This window comes from Pocillopora damicornis, chromosome 4 (assembly GCF_964200805.1).
Source record: "Pocillopora damicornis chromosome 4, jaPocDami1.2, whole genome shotgun sequence".
In the NCBI taxonomy this organism is placed as follows: Eukaryota; Metazoa; Cnidaria; class Anthozoa; order Scleractinia; family Pocilloporidae; genus Pocillopora; species Pocillopora damicornis.
The window spans coordinates 21,637,799-21,657,451 of NC_142673.1; the positions used below are offsets into that span (position 1 = coordinate 21,637,799).

The 19,653-nt window shown below is 37.5% G+C and overlaps 2 protein-coding genes and 1 pseudogene across 2 annotated transcripts; 1 reads left to right on the forward strand and 2 right to left on the reverse strand.

Annotated features, from left to right (window-relative positions):
- Nucleotides 1-359: 359 nt before the first annotated feature.
- LOC113671700 (uncharacterized) lies at nucleotides 360-2,598 on the reverse strand. The gene is made up of 4 exons (XM_089202517.1): nucleotides 2,457-2,598; nucleotides 1,834-1,983; nucleotides 1,220-1,348; nucleotides 360-966 (listed from the first exon to the last, which is right to left on the reverse strand). The coding sequence occupies exons 1-4, from the start codon at nucleotides 2,518-2,520 to the stop codon at nucleotides 599-601; spliced, it is 711 nt and encodes a 236-aa protein (XP_089058643.1). The 5' UTR covers nucleotides 2,521-2,598; the 3' UTR covers nucleotides 360-598.
- Nucleotides 2,599-6,094: 3,496 nt separating this feature from the next.
- Nucleotides 6,095-8,228, reverse strand: LOC149047247 (putative skeletal organic matrix protein 5 pseudogene; annotated as a pseudogene).
- Nucleotides 8,229-8,323: 95 nt separating this feature from the next.
- Nucleotides 8,324-19,167, forward strand: LOC113671696 (gem-associated protein 4). The gene is given in 13 exon segments (XM_089202516.1): nucleotides 8,324-8,836; nucleotides 9,792-9,882; nucleotides 9,885-10,676; nucleotides 11,056-11,345; nucleotides 12,299-12,634; nucleotides 13,207-13,362; nucleotides 13,896-14,292; nucleotides 14,459-14,596; nucleotides 15,537-15,682; nucleotides 16,859-16,939; nucleotides 17,546-17,597; nucleotides 18,057-18,205; nucleotides 18,507-19,167. Coding segments are annotated over 13 exon segments (3,225 nt in total). The 5' UTR covers nucleotides 8,324-8,464; the 3' UTR covers nucleotides 18,732-19,167.
- The last annotated feature ends 486 nt before the right edge of the window (nucleotides 19,168-19,653 follow it).

Sequence of the window (19,653 nt, forward strand, 5' to 3'; positions counted from 1 at the left end):
TCATGGCAGCCTGCGAGAATGATCCAATAAAATCAAGAAAGAAGGCGGGAACAAACAGAACAGATAGTTCGTTAGTTGATGTGTATTCACAAAACGTAGTGATTTATGGTAAAATAGTTTCTTTTTTTTTTAGCGACACCTTAGCAAGGATTATGCAGTTTTTTCAAAATAGTGTGCATTCGGTAGTGATAGAGCTTTTTGTTCGAAAAACGTAAATGTCCATCATTCGGCAAACTGTCGGGGAAGACACCTCTATGATGAGCTTTTTGAGTCACTCACACAATAAGTCTTAAGTATTTTCTTATAACTGCCGAACATAAACTTCATCAGATCAGTCAGTGAAAAAAAAACACCGAATATGCATTACAATGCCCAACTTTATTTGACTATGCAGCATTGTTACAGTCTACTGGTTGACTTAGCCTCAGGGAAGAGTTTCATCTCCCATTTACTATGCAGCATTATTACAATCTACTGGTTGACTCAGGTTCAGAGAAGAGTTTCATCTCCTCTTTACTATGCAGCACTGTTACAATCTACTGGTTTACTTAAGCTCAGAGAAGAGTTTCCTCTCATCTCGCGCGCTGAGCAGGGCGTGCTAGACCCAAGAGATTGCTACCTTGCAGAGACCAGTGCCAGACCTATGTGGACCACTTATGACACGGTTCATGCTAAGCCATATGTCAGTCGCGGTAGACGGGGGCGTCCCAATGAGCTGTCCACTTAGTTGAAACAGGTATCTGCTGTCGTACACGGCTTGATAGCCGCGGTAATTGGTCACTTCCACACGCTCATGGCTGATGTAAATCGTCATGTGATCGCTGATGACTTTTTCTTTGGATTCAACCGTCAGGTGACCATTAGTAGTGTAATCCTGGTGACCAGTGAAATCGTTTGTAAATATTAAAAAATTTTTATTGAGGCCATGTACCTCTGCGCCTTTAGTAGTTGTTCCCGCGTCGCCTCCTACAAGGAAAAAGAGAACAAAGGAGAAATTGAGGCACGCGAAATCCTGATGCACCGTGAACCCATGTCCCCATTGAATTTCCAAAGCACATTGCTTTTATTCATGTGCAACGTGTTGGTAACTTCAGTTTCAGATGTATTTCAATAGTTTGTTTTCCTAAAACAAGAGTGAAGCATAAAGCTTTTATAGAGCATTAAAAAAGATGTTTTACTCCTATGCAGTGCCATGTCAATGTCAAGTCTCTTCTCTTACCCCATCCATTGACAGTGGGCGAGTCGGCAATATCAAACGAGAATCCTGTCACTTGAGCCGCAAACCACAGGTCAATCCTGGCAGTTCGTTTGGAGCCCCAACATTTATCAAATGTTATGCGAATCTTTCCTGTGAATTTCAAGTAAGTTAAGAATATAATGTAAAAAGCATTTTACTAGTAATTTGAACCGTGACACACGTAAGTTAAGTTAGTTATTCAGTTAAGTTCATTTCAATTTAAACTCTTAACTCTAAACTCGGGCACATCCTGAAGACTTTAAATAATAAAAGTTTTTCTAATGAAACATCTAACGCATCAGATCACGTCAAACTTAGCAGTTCGTTTGGAGCCACTTCTTGGGTCAAAACTTATTCGAAGCTTACCTGTAAATTACAAGTTATTACAAATTTAGTTTTTAAAAAAATGCCTTAATCAATGATGTCAGTTAGGCTCTTATTTAAAAAATTCTGGCACATCCTAAAGACTCTGGATTGCAACAGTTTTTCAAAAGAAACTTCCAACGCGTCGGACAACGTCAAAGTAATTGACAGTAAATATCACGGTGTTCAGACTATGTTTTTCTTGGTACTATACTGATTTTGTTATTTCCTACCTTGGTTTGTACAAACTCCTGGCTTCACGTTTAAATGGTCCTCCCAAGCGATGTTGGCATCATTACCGTAAACTGCGTTCGTCTTTAGATCCACTTGGAGTACAGGGCTACGCGGATCTCTGGGCTGACTACAGCTTAAACAACTCGAAGCTATAAAGGAAAAACGGGAATGCGTTCTTCATCTCCTCTGAGGTTGCGATAGTTTTTTTTTTTTTTTTTTTTTTTGAATGGATAAAGGGTACGGAAGGAAATCTGTAGCAGTAACTAAACTTCCCTCCTTTTTCTCTCGATCAAACAAAATGGCAATACAATGGAATTTATAAATTAAGGACGAGATTTGCTTTTATGAACTAGCTTTCGATATGATGGTGAAGAATTTCAGTGGACCTCTGTAGAGTGAGCAAGAATAATTGCTGAAAATATTGAACGAGTTAACGAGTTTTGAATTCTGAAGGAGCAACTTGTGTTGTTCGATCTCGCATGAAATAGAAAGACAGAGTCATCAAGACTTAAGAAAATTTAAGAGAAGAGACAAACTAAGAAAATAATTACTAAAAAATTGTCAATAATAAAACAAAAGCAGACCAAAGTGGATTAGTGGCCAGAGTGAATTAGTGTGATACCTGTGAAGGCGCTCAAGCTGGTCAAGACAATATAAAGAGTTATCGCAAGATGAAGTGTGATCATCTCGGTAGACTGAGGAAGACTGCTTATTAAACCACGAGCTCTCAAGACTGATGTCTGCTGAATGGTTGGGAATACGCCTCAAAAGTTACGTGGCGCTCGCTTTTATATGCATCAACTTTTCCATCACGCCCACGAGTCATTGTATAAACTTTCAAGTTGAAACGTCTTTCCTGTTGTCTCATGTTTAATTCCTCGTTCGCATATCATGATACACAGGAACTAAAATGTATGTCACGCGATTCACCAATCCATTGAAATGTTATACTCAAACATTTCTGACAGCAAAGTACACTTTGACCCGAAAGCAGTCTCACTGAAATATAAATATACAGCAAATCAAAATCAAGAGAAAACGAGAAGGCAAATAAAATAGATGGCTACCAATCTAAAAGGATAAAATTTGTTTTGATCAAAAGGAGATTCGTTGCTTCATTTTTATGGCTTAAAATATATTTCCATGTTAGGACGACACGACTAATGCCAAAACATGTTTTGTGAACTAAACAATAATGTCTTAAGCGAATTGCTTCATTTCGTGTGAGCTTTTTCCTGTCTCGTTGATAGCACGTTAGTCAAAAAGATTATTTTCAGTCAAAAAAAATTCCATGCTGAATTCTAGCTGTCTGAAATATTTTCACGCGAGCTGGTTCCCGTCCCGCCCATAACAAGTAGGTACGAGATTCAGCAATCCCGTTTGAAATCTCGTACTCAAACAATTATACAAGCACAGTCAGTAATTGATTGCAGCCTGAGGGTGATCATCTGCCGATAAAATCGCGAGAAAACGAGGGGCAAATGAAATAGATACCTAAAAACTTATGAAGGTATTTTTCTGATCAAAACGATGATTGATTTACCTTCTAATGGTTTGAAAATAATACGTGCGAACTGTTTCCCGTTTCATTGATACTATCTATGTTTTGAAAACAGGGAGTGTATTGTATTTCACGAGGTCTTTTTTTTTCCTGCTCTAATACATTTCTTCGGGAAAAGTCCGGTTAGATCTCAAGGAAGTTTGCGGGCAATGATCCGATGAAATCAAGAAACTGATGAGGGAACAAATAGAGTAGTTAATCAGTTGTCCAAAAATAACACTTTTTTTTTTCTTTAAAACGATTTTATTTGAAACTCAAAAAAGTTTGAAATCTGGCAATTGCTATACGTGTTAAACGATAAAAATATAACTATATTTAATCTGAAATATCGTAACGGTTTCTTTGTATTGGTGTCGGGGAAAGGAATGGAAATATTATATTACTTTAAACCATTCCTGCAAAAGTTATAAAAAGGCAGGTTGATTACTTCTTATTCCTTTTGGGAGTCTTATCTTAAAGGTAGAGTTTGGTCACGTTTTTCTCGTTATGATCGTGAAATTGACATGGAAACGGTTGTTCAGTTTCTACGGTAATTAGAACTCGTGATAGTGTCTTGGGAAAGCTATGTTATTAATTAAGTTAATTTGTTAATCCAGGAAGTCAGTTTCTACGGTAATATTAGAACTCGTTTGTTAATCCAGGAAGAGTGAATCTCTCTGGTAAAAGGTCACGTTCGACACCTCTCGTTCTTAAAGGTGTAAACATGTAATACCCTTCATGTTTAGCAATTAATAGTTATCTAGCACGTAGCAACTTGGGGGCGGTACTTGTGAACGCCCCTTCTTCTCCAACTTTTGTAATCATGATGTTGTTATGTAATGGTCTTCTAAGGCAATTTTCTCTTAAGATACCCCTTCAGATGTGAATATCATTCTGTCAATAGGTTACTTATGATTTTTATATTACCAATTTCGTTTCTGTTCTGACCGATCTCAACTGTAAGAATAAGAAATTTAGGGTAGAAAATGATTTTGTAACTGTGCAAATAACTCGAAGGCGCATACCTAGTAAGCAGGAACTGTCACACGTAATCTTACATGATCCGCTGGCTGAGATGGAACGATGACGATACAAGAAGATTGACAGCTTAGTAGTGTCATCTGTAGTGTCACTCTATAAACGGTGACCCTCGCTTTTCTCATCAGATAGAAGTTAGTTCACGTTGTAACAACTTGAGAAGAAAAGAGATTAAAGAAGAATCAACCAAACAAACAACGAGTGTTAGAGATTTTACATCTAACACACGGCTCAAATTCCAAAGTTAAAAGGTTTTTGCCGGCCAGGCGAGGTAAATTTCCCTCTCGCAAACGGTCGTTGCCATTACCGACTCATCACCAAGATTGGAAAGGTCGATGCCCAACACTCCTTGCGTTATATAACGAAATGTCTTTAAGAGAATATAAATTGTTTATAAGTTTGCCCTGGCGAGATGTAAACTGCTGGTAACATCTATCTTACAGAACTATTCATGGAACAATTTTTCGGCAACAAACTTATTGATCATCATGGTCATGAAGTCAGTGTAAGCACGACGGGGAAGCGTATCCACACAAGTTAAGGGACGTAGTAATTTCTATCAGACAATTTTTTTGGCGTGTTACATTTTGGAACAGAGATCATCATTAGGTTCTAAGACTATATGCGCTTTTTTTAAAGTTTATAATTTTGGTAACAATAGAGCGTTTGTGTTTGGAACGTGAAATGTCCACCATCTGACAATACCATCCGTCAAGGTAGACGTCTCTTCGAATTTTTTGATTCACTGGCACAAAAAGTCCTAAGGGATCTCTGTTCTGCAATAATTTCAGCAATTGCGATTTGTAAATTTTTCCTTAATCTTAGCGAAGTAAATCTTGATAAATCAAGGGGTCCCTCGAACTTTCTCTAGGTATATGAACTGACAAAGTTTGTTGTTTTGAGTCTTGTATTAATTACATAGCGCCTGACCGACTGTAGAGAAAGCATTCATCTGGGTGTAACAACAGTTGAAGTGTATATTCTTGGGTAAAATGAAGACAAATGAGTCTCCTGACTTATTGCCAATCCAGTTAAGGCCTAATGGCTTATGTTGGGCGACTCTGCCCACTCAAAGCGCAAAGATTACCGGATAGTAAAGTCATGAAGTTGATAAAAATGTCAGACAAACGGGTGATATAATCTCTGTACCAAGCTTCGTTCTCTTGGAAATGTTTGTGCTACATGTGTCATCCCGAAGAGACCGGATAATTGGGATAGCGAATGAGATGGAAATCTCTTTTATACGTATTAAATGGGCTTATTGATGTGATTAACAGTTTGAATCTGCTCGTTTTTCTTTAAAAACTCAGCCGCTACACACACGCGTTCATATCAAGTCCTGAGGAAAGTAACGCAACGCTTATTAGGTGAGCATTGAGTGACTTTCCCCTAGAACGGCTGCTAAGGAGACTGATATACATAAAACGAGATTTTCCATTTTACTTAATAGTGATAGCTTTTACTGTCATTCCCTTAATGCATAAAAAAAAAAAACTCGAATTCTGAATTAATCGCATTTAGCCGGAGTGGTTGACCTCTTTTTCTTGTTTCGCTGAACCAAGATGTACCCCGTACCTTTGATGTGCTTGTCGCCATTATCCGCGTTATTATAGCCTGGCTACCTGTCGTATTGGAGTCACAGATCACACATTCGTTCTTGATTCTTGATCAACCAATCCTCGTTATGCTGGCAACCACCACGGTTGCCAGCATAACGTTAAACACCCCTTGTTACAGTTGGTTCGCAGTGAAGCGTGGGAACCAATCAGCGACTTCCACGTGTTTTGACCCTGCGATGGTGAGCGGTAGGGTCCATCAGCAATCAACGAGTACAAGGAGTTGGTCGGTCTGTTGATGACAATGAGGTCGATCTGCTGGCCGATCTTCATCCCCAGACAGATCTTGGAGAAGGGTGTGTTCCAGTAGGTCGGTAGTTTGGTTTCACGATGGTCAAACCCAGTTTTCCCTAAAAATCGATTGAAGTCGGCCATGTTGGTCCAGGAGCTGGAATCATAGTGAAAGGCCCGCTAGAAATGAAAGTAGAAAAAATATCGGAGTAAAGAAGAAAGAGTATATTTTAATTCTGAAGGATACCCTTACTCGTTTGAATTCAAGAGATAAAATGAGTTTAATTATCAGCAATGCAACTGACTGTATTTCCAATGAGATACTTGGTATAAATCGAGATGATAACAGAAACGAGAACCCAGCGAGACCGAAGACGATGTGATCAGATAAATAGCCAAGAAAGTGTGTTTTTAAACTTTGAGTTACTTGCGGAATTAACATTAGGAAATTATGTAATTCCTCAGATTGTGCTCGGAGAATAAATCAATGTTGTGAATCTCACTTGGACATTTTATTGCATTCTGTGATACTTTATCATTGTCGGGTTTTATTTGTTTCATACCTTGCGGCCGTCAATTTTCATGACCAGCGTCCACTCCCTGCCTCCGCATCCTCCAATTCTGGAGCTGCTCATGAGACAGTAAAAATGAATTTTACCAATGTCAGTTTGGAGCATGTAGACTGTATTTCCTCGAGATCTCTGATGGAAAAAAATGACTTCTCTGCAAGATGTAAAGGATGAATCTACGGGAAATAAAAAAAAAGATAAGACATATCAATTTTAATGCCATCCAGACTAAAAAGGAAAAGACGGCTTAATAATTTCGATCACCACAAGAAACATCCCTCTGTAACAAATGAGAAAATATGACCAGACAATTTTAGTGCCATTAGCTTCCACTTACTCACTTGGTGAATTTAGTAGATTCAGTCCACGGGCGACAGTTTGTTTGCACTCAAGCAGGTATGGAAATGAACTAGTTCATTATTCAAGGTTGGATTCCAGCGCTTTTAGTATATTGTGCTCATAAAACAGATTGGTCTCATCTGTGAATAAGTAAAATTCACTTAACTACTGATGGACGACGATTTGAAACTATCTTAGACTAAATTGCTATGCAACTGTCGCTCAACATGAACAATTGTAAAAAATAGTAACAAAATAAATAAATAATAATAATTATTATTATTATATAAAAAGAGGGAAAATATTTCGACTAATTTCGTAAAAAAAAAAAGAAACGAAAAAAAGTAAGCGACACGTGCCAAAACCGTATCAGATAAAATACCACAGTGGCTCAGAAATGATAACTGCTCACAAAAAGAGAGAGGAAAAAAGAGAGAAAAAACTATGATATAAAGGGGAAAATAAAAGACAGCAAAAACAAAATGCGAATTTCACGGCCCCCAAGCCAGTTCAAGAGTTACTCCTCGTCCGATAGCTCCAAATCACACTCGGGAAGATGTTATTCGGTTCCCAAGCCAGATGGCAGGACCTTTGTATAACTGAGAGTGCAATCGAGCGTTTCCAGTCAAGTGTGAAGGAAATGAATCATACTAAGATCTGATAGAAGCGATATAAACGAGGAATATTAGCTTATGTTTTACAAAACATTAGTTATCAGCAGGCATTCCTCCGGTGGCCGGTAAGAACAAAAGAGAGTCACAAAACCTACCACACAAACATAAACTTAAAACAGAATCACAGAATCCGCAACACTAACACAAAACTCTACAACACAAACACAAACTTAAAGCAGAATCACAAAATCCGCAACACTAACACAAAACTCTAGAACACAAACACAAAATCCGCAACGCTAACACAAAACTCTACAACAAAAGCACAAACTTAAAACAGAATCACAAAATCCGCAACGCTAACACAAAACTCTACAACACAAACACAGACTTAAGTTTGTGATTGTGTTGTAGGTTTTGTGACTCTGTTTTGTTCTTACCGGCCATCGTACATTCCATATGCAAGCTGACTAATGCTTGCAATTAGCGCGGGAAACAGGTTGCATTTCATTTTGTAGGTCATGTATGCTCATGCGAAATATCTCAGAATTTTGAATGACACTCGCACAGCACATTTCGCTCCAGATGCTTACCCGCTGAGTACAACTAAGTTAATTTTTGCCGACAGAGGGTTTGAAATTTCTATTTACGCTTGAAAATTGGTTAGATATGTAATCTAAGTAATGAATTACTGCCCAGAGACGGTTATAGTGCACTCTGCATTTTTTCTTGCTGAAAGTTTGCAAAGTTTGACCAAATTGGAGAAAGGCAAGGGCACAAGAGCAGTTCAGATCGTTTCAAAGGCCATCAAAGAAGTAACTGGAGAATTGCTTGTGGACGACAAAGGCAGGTTGCCCCAGGTTAAAGTCAGAAGACTTGAGTTTAAGATTCACTCCTGGATATTTGCTTCGCTGCTTAAAGCATATGGCGGTCTTAAGTTTGACGATTCTCGCGAAGAAGATTATTTCGACAGTTTTCCTCCTCTGCCAGGGATGGGTGTCGAGTTCTATCTCGAGCTGCTACAGGAAGTGGGATGGAACGAGCTTTTAGTCGAGGTATGATTGAAGTTATTCTTTAAGACAACCATCCTGCAATTTTCGGAAAAGTAAGCTGGTTGTTGTCTCCGTGCGAAGTATTTTTTTATATTACGGTTGAGTGTAATCTTACTCTCCTCAAACCTATCAATGTTAATACAGATCTAGAAGTAGGCCGCAGGAATCACATAATTTATTTTGGGGGCATTGAAAAATATGATGAACAGTCTTTCTGCTCTCCATAATTTGAGATTCCAAAGAGTACCACTAGCTGTCCAAGAGTGACCCCTGGGAGTGACAAGCATCTAACTTCTCCATAAAATATCACCCCTGAATCAAGCATTAAGGTAACAAGAACAAGGGAAAATTATTTAACAGTAGACTTACTACGAAAACTCTGATTTGCCGAGAGCATACAGTCAATATTCAATAACATGTGAACTAAATATGATTACTCAATATCTGCAAGAAATATTTGGTCATTAAATTGTCAAGTTTAAAGTCTACCCACTTTCCAAGCCCCTAATCTGTGTAGTGTTCTCAAATGTTTGCAGACTCAGGGAGAAGTGTCTTCTTTTTCAGTTTGTCTAAAAAATGTATAATGAAACAATTATTAAATTTGGTTTTTGCATAATATCATGAATTACCAAACCTCATATTTGTGTTATCTGCCTCAGCATCCGGCTTCAGCAGACACATGTACCTCAGACGTCAACATTGATAAATCATGATGTCATGCTCCACCTCATCCAATAATTGCTTATAATCACCAACCAAAGGAGCTCTTGATTGTTTAAAAAATTCTCTGTCAGCACCCTATGAAATGTATTTAGAACAGTATGGAGGATATTCATCACAATGTTAGGGTTAAAAGGTTAAAAATTTTTACCATGAGATGGATGCTCCAATTTTGGTATTTTTGGTATTGTTGTGGTGTTAAAATTTTGATAATCTGTTTCTCCTTCTATTATTGCAGTGTCTTTGTGTACTAGATGGATACAATATGACTTCTCTTTTGGTGGATATCATTAAAGTCCTTACTCAAGAACCCAGTTGTGAGGATCTCTCTCTTTCCTCTGTCTTTTCAATTCTCTGCTCATGTCCAGAAGCTTTCATCACCCATCTCTTGATGAAGATAATAAACTGGACAAAACATGCAAAGAAAAGTCATGCTCTTTACTGTTGTTGGAGGGTGTAATGCTTCTTAGAAGGAAATTTGTTGCCTGGCCAGCTGCACAGCTTAATATATTGAAAAGTGTAATTGACTTTGTTTTTACAGATGTCACTTGTTTGGACTTTATACTAGATAGTTCAAATACAGATGGTAATATTTTTTGCGGAATCTGTTGGCTACAAAATTGTGTTTCTTGCAAACACCAACCTTTTACAATAGAGAAAGATAAAGTTCAAGATCACAGAAAAACTTTGGGTAGCAAATCAGAACACAATGAAAAGACAGAATCTTTTGGCAATCACAAGCCTCATCTGGATGTTGTTGTTTCAGCAGAATGTACTGCTTGTTTTAGCTTTTTATGTCAAGTGATAATAAATGATTGGAGTGAGGTGTCACACTGGATTCAAGGTGATTTGATTGACAATAGTATTGGCGAACTAGACTCCAGTTCCTGGCTGCCTTTACACAGGTGGTTAATTAAGCTTTATGCTTTGGCTTTGTGCATTGGGTCACACTCTCAAGATGATATATTACACAAGCAGGCAAAGAATCTGCAAACTGGTTTGGTGCAGTATGTGAAAAAGTATGCAACAGAGGCAGAGCTTAACTGGATTAATAGCTTAAAGCAAGGGGAGTTGATGGACTTTAAGGAAAGTTGCTGTGAAGAGGAATTCAGTTCTCCACTTGGTAAGTACAAAAAAAGATTTTCCATTCAAGAGTTTTGAGGATTTAGGAATAAAAAACTGAATGAAAGATTTCTTGTCTATGATTTGGACAAATATCTGATACCAGTAGCATACATTTTTACCTTATTTTGACCCACAGTCATGTTGGGACAACTGCCTTACTTTCCCACTGGTTCTTCTTTTTAAACTGTGATGAACTAGAATCTCATTCAGGAGTAATGAAAGTATGTGATACTCTTATTTAGAGCATGGTAAGAATAAGCTGTGGTAGTTTGTTGGTTCCATAAACAGAGTGACATAATTCTTTGCAAAAAAAGGAACAAACTCACCCAAAGTGTGTCTTACTCTATAACATACTTATCTGTTACATTTTCTTTCAGGATCTGTAGATTTGCTGCTGTTTCAAGCGGAAAGTACAGAGGATCAATTCCATTTCTATTTGCAAAGAGTCAATAACAGATTGGAAGGTTACAAGGAGTGCTTTGATTGGCTGTTGAGTGAAGAGGAATTTCATGGAGACTCTGATTGGTTAGAATGCATGAGAAACCATGCTGTGGAAATAAGTGAGACTCAACATGCGCTTAAAATAATAGACATCATCTACATGCAAAGGCAGAGCCTTTGTGCAGACAACACAAGTAGTGATGTGGTTTACAAAGAATTGAAGGAGGTAAGCTAGATGGTTAATGACATTGTTGTTGAATATGAAATAAGTGCCTTTGCACAGACTCCTAAATTTAGTATAAATTCTCCTGCCAAATGTTTTTCCCCAGATATTCTCCATGGCCCTTCCACAACAGAATTTTCATCAGTAGATGGGACATAAATCTGCTTTTGATACCCCCAGCTTCTTGGAATCTATGATGACTTTTAGTGTACTTGGAAATTTTTGTTCACTTGTGGATTGGAGCAAAAAAAATTAAGAACTACTCTAAAGGCTGATATTATAAAATCTCTCATCCAGAACTAAATTTACTTCTAAATTTTTCCAACACCCTGTGCCAACTTTGGTTTATTCATCAAGTTGTCTAAAATGTATTCATACATGTGTGAAGTAAAGTGGGACTGGGAGATGCATTTCTCCTGGTTGATATTTTTTCCTTTTTTCTGGTCACTTTTTAGCTTGAAAATATAATTATTGATAGTGTAGGGATGAATTGTTTTTGGTCACTTTTGGGAGGGAAATTGTTAACTGTGATTGCCCCCCTTATAAAACCTTGGTCACAATAAAAAGGAGATCAGGTTAACCCTGGAACCCCGAAGAGTGACTCAAGCATCTAATTTCTCCTTACATTGTCAACCCTGAATCACACATTAAGGTAATGAGAATAAAGGAAATGATCACCAACTGATGAAGCTCTTGACTGTTAAACAAATTCTCTTTGTCAGCACCTTAGGAAATGTAGAGAGAACAGTATGGAGAATATGCATACTGATGTAGGGATGGAAAGGGTTATAGAGATGGTAAAATGTGAAAGAAATTTTTCCTTAATTTTTTTGTTACATCATAAAAAGTGGTTACAATTATAACAATTTGGTCACATATAAAGTAGAGGCTAGTTTTATGGGAGTCTCAGTAAGTTTTCTGTCTTTGAATGTTGTTTTTATTAAATTCTTTTTCAGATCTTGTTGACTCTGTATTCCAATCTGGCTTACCCTGCTCAAGAACAGATCATAGAGTATGCTTTCTTCATGTCAAGCTGCTTACCTTCTCCTGAAAATGACTCAATATTTTTCCATCCATGGTTCATGGCAGAGGAGAGAGCAAATTTTCAGCTTGAGCTCATCTTGACCTTCAATAAACTTATTGATATTGATACTGATATTGGCAGTGATGATCAGTTGAAGTCCTCAACAAAAGAGTTGACAAGAGCTGCTCTGATATCAGTGCCCTTGACTCTTAACAAGGCTTTGCAAGAAGGAATAAAGAGTCCGGCTCACACAAAAGCTATTTGTTCTGTAAGTTGATGGTTGGAGATTGTTTCATGATACAGAGATGGGATAAAAATAGACACAACCATCAAAAACAACCATCTGGCTGATGAGGTTGTTTATTCTTATGGTCTATTTGTTGTTTAATGTATGGAAATTGTGAGGAGAACCTACCTTTTCATCATCTCTAGTAGTTGAGGGATTAAAATTTGGTCTTGCCAACACTTTATCTTGTTGACAAGTAATTAAGATAAGCTGTTCGCCAAGCAGGGAAATCACCATGTCCTGGGCAACCAGATTGTTTTTTTTTTTTTTTTTAAGCCATGACAGAGTTTGTTGTGAGAAACATGTTCACCAGTTGGAAGTTATCTGCTCAGGAAGAACTCATTTCTAAATGCCACTGTGTTAAGATTTTGTGGATAAATGGTTTCAATAGTTTCATGAGAAACAATCAAACCTCCATATCATTCTTTTCTTGTCTGCTGCTCATAATAGATAAAATTTAACATCTGATATTGAATAAATGTTATTGTGTGTTTTACCATAGTTGTTTTCATTATTAGTCTTTTAGTATCAATAAAAATATGGTTTTATTGCAGGTATTACAAAAGTTTCCTAATTTGTGTGTATTGAGATACAACAAATCTTCTTCCTCGAGAACATTACTGTGCCAGGCAGTTATCGCAACCACAGTGAATGTGTCATCAAGACAACAGGAGAGCAACCTGTTAACAATGGTAGCTGTTATGTTGACTGTGAGTACTTTTTTGCACAAATAGAACAAATAAAAGTACTCATTTGGAAATCATTGTGTCATGTGTGCAGGAGTTTTCATTATCACCTATCCACCATACAGTAATATATCAGTGAGATAACATTATTTGTGTGAAAAGAAGTCAGTTATTGAGCTGGCTGGCATGCCATTTTAAATCTATAATTAAGTCAGCCTTGTTACTTGTATGCTTGTGTGTAGGGAAAAAGCAGGTTTTGAAGATTTGCATTTTATTGAGGGTTTTCCTGGAGTGTTGGAGTTCACCAAGTTACTATTTGGGTGGTATTTTTTTTCTAACTGCATACAAGCAGCTCTTCTAAACAACAGCAATGTTAGGTGGGGCAGGGTCTGTGGACCACCTACTCAGCATTTCATTTTCCTTTCACCAACAGGTTTAATCGTTGCCCTGTGGAACATAGCCTAATCATGAATGTCTAATAATATACCACTTTGCCATAGCACTTCATGGGCAACAACAATTATTCTCTTTTTTTCCCCTCCCATTTTTTCTTGCAGGCAAGTTCTTCACAGCTACTTGATGTCCAGGAGTTCATACAAGCAGTTGTGTTACCATTTTTAAACAACAGCAACATGGAAGACAATATTCCCACTGTTCTTGCCCTCAAACTTCTTGATACAGCAATGGAAACTGTTTCTGTCGTACCCCATCTACTCCTCCTCAAAAGGCATTTGCCTACCATCATCATTTGCCTCTGTGAATTGCTCAATGATTGTAATGTATTTTGGAAAGGCATGGCCCCAGAACTCTCTCTGCTAGAGATGGAAGAGTTAAGGGAACTGGTGCTCAAGGCTTTGGACATTGAAATCAAAATCTGTCTAGAGGTTATAAAAATCAATCCTTCATTTGCAAGAGCTGTAGAGTGGCTGTTAAAAAGAATAAGGGATGGATTTGGTAATTAGAAATCTTTACATTTTGTGTTACTGTAGAATACACTTAATCAAATCTACTTAACAGAGTAGAATCAATCATTGCATTGTGACTTCAGAATTATAGCTTTAATGTAAAATCATGGTTTGAGATTGAAAATTGTTGGTACTGAGCATTTTTCTGTTCACAGACTGGACTATTCCTCTTCATTTGGACGAACTCTTCACTGCAGCATCTACAATGTACAAACTGGCAATTCCTCCATCTTTATTGATGGTATGTTTGGAGCCTGGAGACAAGTGGACAGTAGATGAAGACTTGGCATATGGTGACTAGTTATATTTCTTTTAGATTCACCAGTGATATCATATTTCTGCAAGACTGAGACAATGATCTTTCACAATGGTTAAAAGATTATCTGCTGAATTTCTGACATGTCAAAGCCCGCATGGAATATCCAAATAGGTTAAAAAATTTCGGTATTCTGCACGTCTTTGATAGGAAATGACAGTAGCTCTTTGCCATTTCAATGCAATGGAATGTTTGTGTTGATGTATGCTACTACTCTCTGCAACGTTTAAAGTTTATTCAACAGAACATTGGCATCATGGTTGTAAAATTGTCTTCCCCTCTTCCCTAAAAAACGTAGACGTTAGCAAAGGGTTCTCAATGATACTAGTCATTTATGTCTTGGTTTGACCATAATTGTGGGCTGCAAAAAGCCATAAGTGGCCCATAATTTTGAGTCCACCACCTGTTTCACTTGATACTGATAAACATTACCTTTCACTTTCACGCTATATTTATTTCCTTAAATTTAACATACAAAAAAATACTACTTTGACCTGTAGATAGCAGATGCTGTTCGAGGCGTGTCGATTTTCTTATTGATTGAACTAAATTTAACTTAATTAAATTATACTAGAACCAATATAGAAATGAAGAACTACTACTTAAAAAGACATTAAAAGATACACAAGAAAAGAAAAAGGAAAATAAAAGCCGTTCATTGTAAAAGAGAAAAAGTCCTTGAATTTCTAAGGTTACTAAAAATGTTGTAGAACTGGTCATATTTGACACAATTTTGCAGTGTTGTCATCTTATTTTCGATCTCAACTTCTTTATGCTAGGATTTTCTTTTTGGTTGTTGTTTTGTTTAAGCAGAAAGTGACAAAATAAGCTACCTACTTTGATACAAAGTCAATTATTTTCAAGGCGTTTTGACGGCGATGTTCCTTACTTTATTATATAGACTTATTGTTTTTCAGGCTCTGAGGGTGTGTTTACAGTTCTGTTTGAATACTGCCGTGTGTCAGACACTGCTTTAGAATGTATTCTGGAGAGATTTGTGTCAAATAAGCTGTCTAGTGAACCGGAGGACATTAGAATACGAGTAGTGATCAGCCTAGTGCAGGTATGGAAACATTTTCTTTCCAGCTGTGCCAGTGTCGTCAGGGTTTGGGTGGCGGGGTGGCTGGGCAGCTATTGAGGTGGTTGGCTGGACACGGTTTTTCGAGGGGTGGATAACGCTATCCACTGGACAAATCTCTATCCGGTGGATAGCCTAGTACGTTTTGTTAACACTTATCCGCTTGATAGCGATTTATCCGTTGGATAGCGTTATCCGCCCGTTATATAACTGGACCCTGATCTACAAACCCAAGTTATGACCTGTCTGGTACATTGTGTTGTGTTCTTGGGCAAGACACGTTATATGTAAAGTGCCTCTCTTCAACCAGGGACATGAATGGGCACCGTTATACTTTTAAGGATGCATAAATGATTGATACAATACCTGGTGAAATTCTGGATGGTAATTTGAATTTAATCAGAAGCCCACTGTTGCGGTATACTTTAGAACTGAGTTAAACTGGCGTAGTCATGCCTGTCATTTTTATGTTCAGACTTAAAATTACCTTACAGTTATTAGGAATTTTTAGTCTTCGTTTTTTTTAATCCGCATGAAACGGTTGCCCTTCTGTAAATTTTTGTACACGAGAAATCGAAACCACGCAAAAGTGATTATCTTCTTCAGTAGATTTGTTCTTTGTTTATTTTGACTTCTGTGTATTTTTTACTATAAATCTCTTAATGAGTTAACTATAGATATTTTACCTACTACTGTATATAGTTTTTTTAGTTTGTATATTCTCCCCTAATTGGTGTCCCTAAATTAGTAAGGGATTTGTTCCCTGGCTAGACGGTTTTTGACACTTTAATAAAGTTTCTATTCTATTCTATTCTAGTGTAAATCTACGGGCGTTCCCGGCATCACAAATGTTGCAATCTGATTGGCAGCGCCACTCGCTATCTATTCTGTGATAGACAGTCAATAAAATGAGTTACCTAACATTGTGAAGTTGTAAACAAAATTGAATTAGAACCTTAGCCTGTTTTTTGTTTTTGCTAAGTTTTAGACGACTTGTGGATTAAGATACGAAAACCATTAAATAATTCCTTAGATCTATATGTGCGACGCGACAGTTGACCTGCGATAGAAATATCGAGCTCGTAATCTAATTTTTAAATAATTTCAAGTAAAAATGAGAGTTAGACCTCGTTGACAAGCCCAGTTTTTTGTGCTTTGCAGATTCTTCCCCATTGCACGTGGAAAGAGTGGAAGAGAATTCTTGCAGTGTGTCAGTTCCTTATCAAGAGACATGTTATTCCGGTAAATCTTTTCACGTGACGTTGTTTGGTTTAATGGCACACAACACTGGAGTAGGAAGAGTTGTGTTAGAAGCAAAGTGACCCCAAAAAATTTGAAAGGGCAGGCAAAACTTAGTAACTGAAACATGAAACGAAACGAGTGTCTATAGTGATCTAGGACTTCAATGGTTTTGCTTTAAGTTTTTCTGTGATTGGCCAAGGAAACACCTCCATCGCTCCAATATTAAACTCAAAACTAACACCAATCGCGCCACTTCATCACCCTTGAAATCTTCGGTTGAGTTCTCAGTGACTGAAATATTTAAACAGCAGTTTTAAAGTCGCTGCTGTGTAATTCTGGATGTTACTCAATCAGGGAAGAAAACACAGCTGCTTTTATAATCACCTGGTTATTCATACATGACCTATCATTCACTCCGTGTTCAGTGAATGCTGTCAAATAGTCCTAATGTCTAAGTGAATGTTGAATGGTTAAACCCAGAACTGATTTTGATCACAGGGCTAGAAAACTGCTTTTCTCTAATGTCCTCTTTTATCGACTGTTACTCTCCAAAACTGGAGTTGCTTCAAAGCGTTTGTATGTCATTTCTCTGTATTTCTCTGCCAGGTTTGTTCCTTTAGTGGTGTTTTGTGCCTCAAAACAGAAGATGACGGTCAAGGTAAGTGCTTGGAAGTAGAGACAAGGAGACTTTTAAAACTTTATTTTCATTGTTTTTATAAACAGTCTTACATGAATACTCCTAATCTCAGACGCCAACGCAACTAAAGGGAATCGTAATCAAGGGCGTAGCCAGCTTCTAGACTTGTAGGCCTATTCCCCAAGAAAGTTCAATGTTTGTTTCAACATTTGCAAGAGTCATTATATGAAAGTCAAGCGGGCAGGAAAAAAGATTAAGTAGGCTTTAGGCTGGCTACGCCCCTAGTAATAATAATCAATGTTCAACGCAACGGATTCTATTTAATTTCAATCAGTTCTAACATTTTGTACCGTTCCTCAATCAAAATGATTTCTCAACAGAAACTTCTCTCTAGTTGGGTTTAGAATTTAATCAGAAAGAGGCCTTGAGATAAGACAATTATTTTAATGATTATTAATTATAAGGAATTTTTTTATTTAGTTTCAGATGTGTGTGAACTTTCTGCGTTGCTCTTAAATATGATGGAAACTCTTGGTAGCCCCTTGTGCAATTCGTGGGCCACCCCTCATGTGTGGCTTTACGTCATTAAGCATTATATCACCGCAATAAAAGAAGCTGTGAATGAAAACGTAAGTAAAACATTCTTTTTTTTTTTTTTTTTCTTTTTCGATTCCCATCTGTAACCACAAAGTAGACTTGTTGAAGAAATGTATAAGGTTTAAAAGTTGGTCAAAAATTGTTCTGTCATTGCCATGAAGTTTACATTCCGGTCTATTGAGATATGTTTAAACTTCGGCATTTGCCACCGAGAAGTCATTCTTGTAAGTTTTTTTTTTCAGCTAATAAACCACAATGGCTTACTAGATACTTGCTGGTGTCTTAAACTGATATAGCAAAGTATGGTGAAGTGTGGTCTCTGTTTCGTTTCAGACCAATGCGATGGTAACAGCATCCGTATTTGGACATCTTTGTCATGTGATGACCTTTGCACCAGTTGTCTGCCTGGATCAGTTGTTCGTTCTTTGCCTGAACTTGGTAACCAGGCCTTCAGTGTCCAGCAGTGACGTTATTGAGTGGATGAAGATGTCAATCAACAGATTGTCATCTCAGGTGCACAAGACAGCCCTGATGCAAAAACTGGATCAAAGTAATTAAATGACTGCAAATTTCAAACAATGTTGAAGATACCGCTAGCTATGGCAGACGCGTTTTGGGAAAATCGTTTGACTTCAAAGAGGGAAAGTATGTTTTTGAGATCTCAGAATGAAGCCGATCGTAGCTCTGAGAGAATGTATCCAGCTGCCTTAGCACGACAAAGACATAACTGCTCTTTTTCATCGTAGAAAATAAAGTTCTTGAACAATTTTTATCTTTCTTTTAATCTTTCTTGAATTTCATACTGAAGTATGTGTATTCCAAAACAGGTTTACCTGACGTGTATCTTTATTGTAAGACGTAAACATGACGTGTCTTTAATTTATACTAACTATACTGGATGTGCAAAAGCGTGAGTGATTTAGTCATCTGTCTAATGTTAGCAATAAGAGAAAGTAAAAAGAATGTAATAAACTGTGTAGCAATGTTCACCAAATAAGGACTGCAACATTTTCGTTTCCTTATTTATTTGCGATATTTAGACATGCTAGCCCAGTTCATCTTTAAAGCTGGTTTAAATGGGGATGGGGGTAGGGGGGTTCTGTACAAACAATGACAAGGCAAGACCACAACATCGGGAGCTACTTTCCCTACTCTTTGCGAGAGGGGTGGGGGTTCTTTTATGTCCCCTTGCTCTTATAACCAATACAGAGAGGATGCAGGAGACGTCCCTATCCTAGACTAGAATGTAAAACATCATTTGAAAGTTACTTTCACGGTAGCACTTGTATTAAAATCACCCTACGTGAGAAATCTAAATTGCTGTTGACGTGGGTAGGTAGCAAAGTTCACAATCGGAAATAAGAACAGTAACGAGTTGAGCTTTATCATTGCTTGCGATGCTTTGGCGATAGGATGCCCGCTTTGGTGCTGTTTTTACACAAATTGTACAGCAATGAATGGCTGATAACCATTATTCTCA

What these genes read in the sequence shown, in the direction of transcription:
- LOC113671700 (XM_089202517.1), bottom strand. Translation starts at nt 2,520, where the DNA reads ATGATCACACTTCATCTTGCGATAACTCTTTATATTGTCTTGACCAGC. An exon ending in CAGCTTGAGCGCCTTCACAG is followed by an intron (nt 1,984 to 2,456) that starts GTATCACACTAA and finishes TTTCCTTTATAG; the next exon opens with CTTCGAGTTGTTTAAGCTGT. An exon ending in AGGAGTTTGTACAAACCAAG is followed by an intron (nt 1,349 to 1,833) that starts GTAGGAAATAAC and finishes TGAAATTCACAG; the next exon opens with GAAAGATTCGCATAACATTT.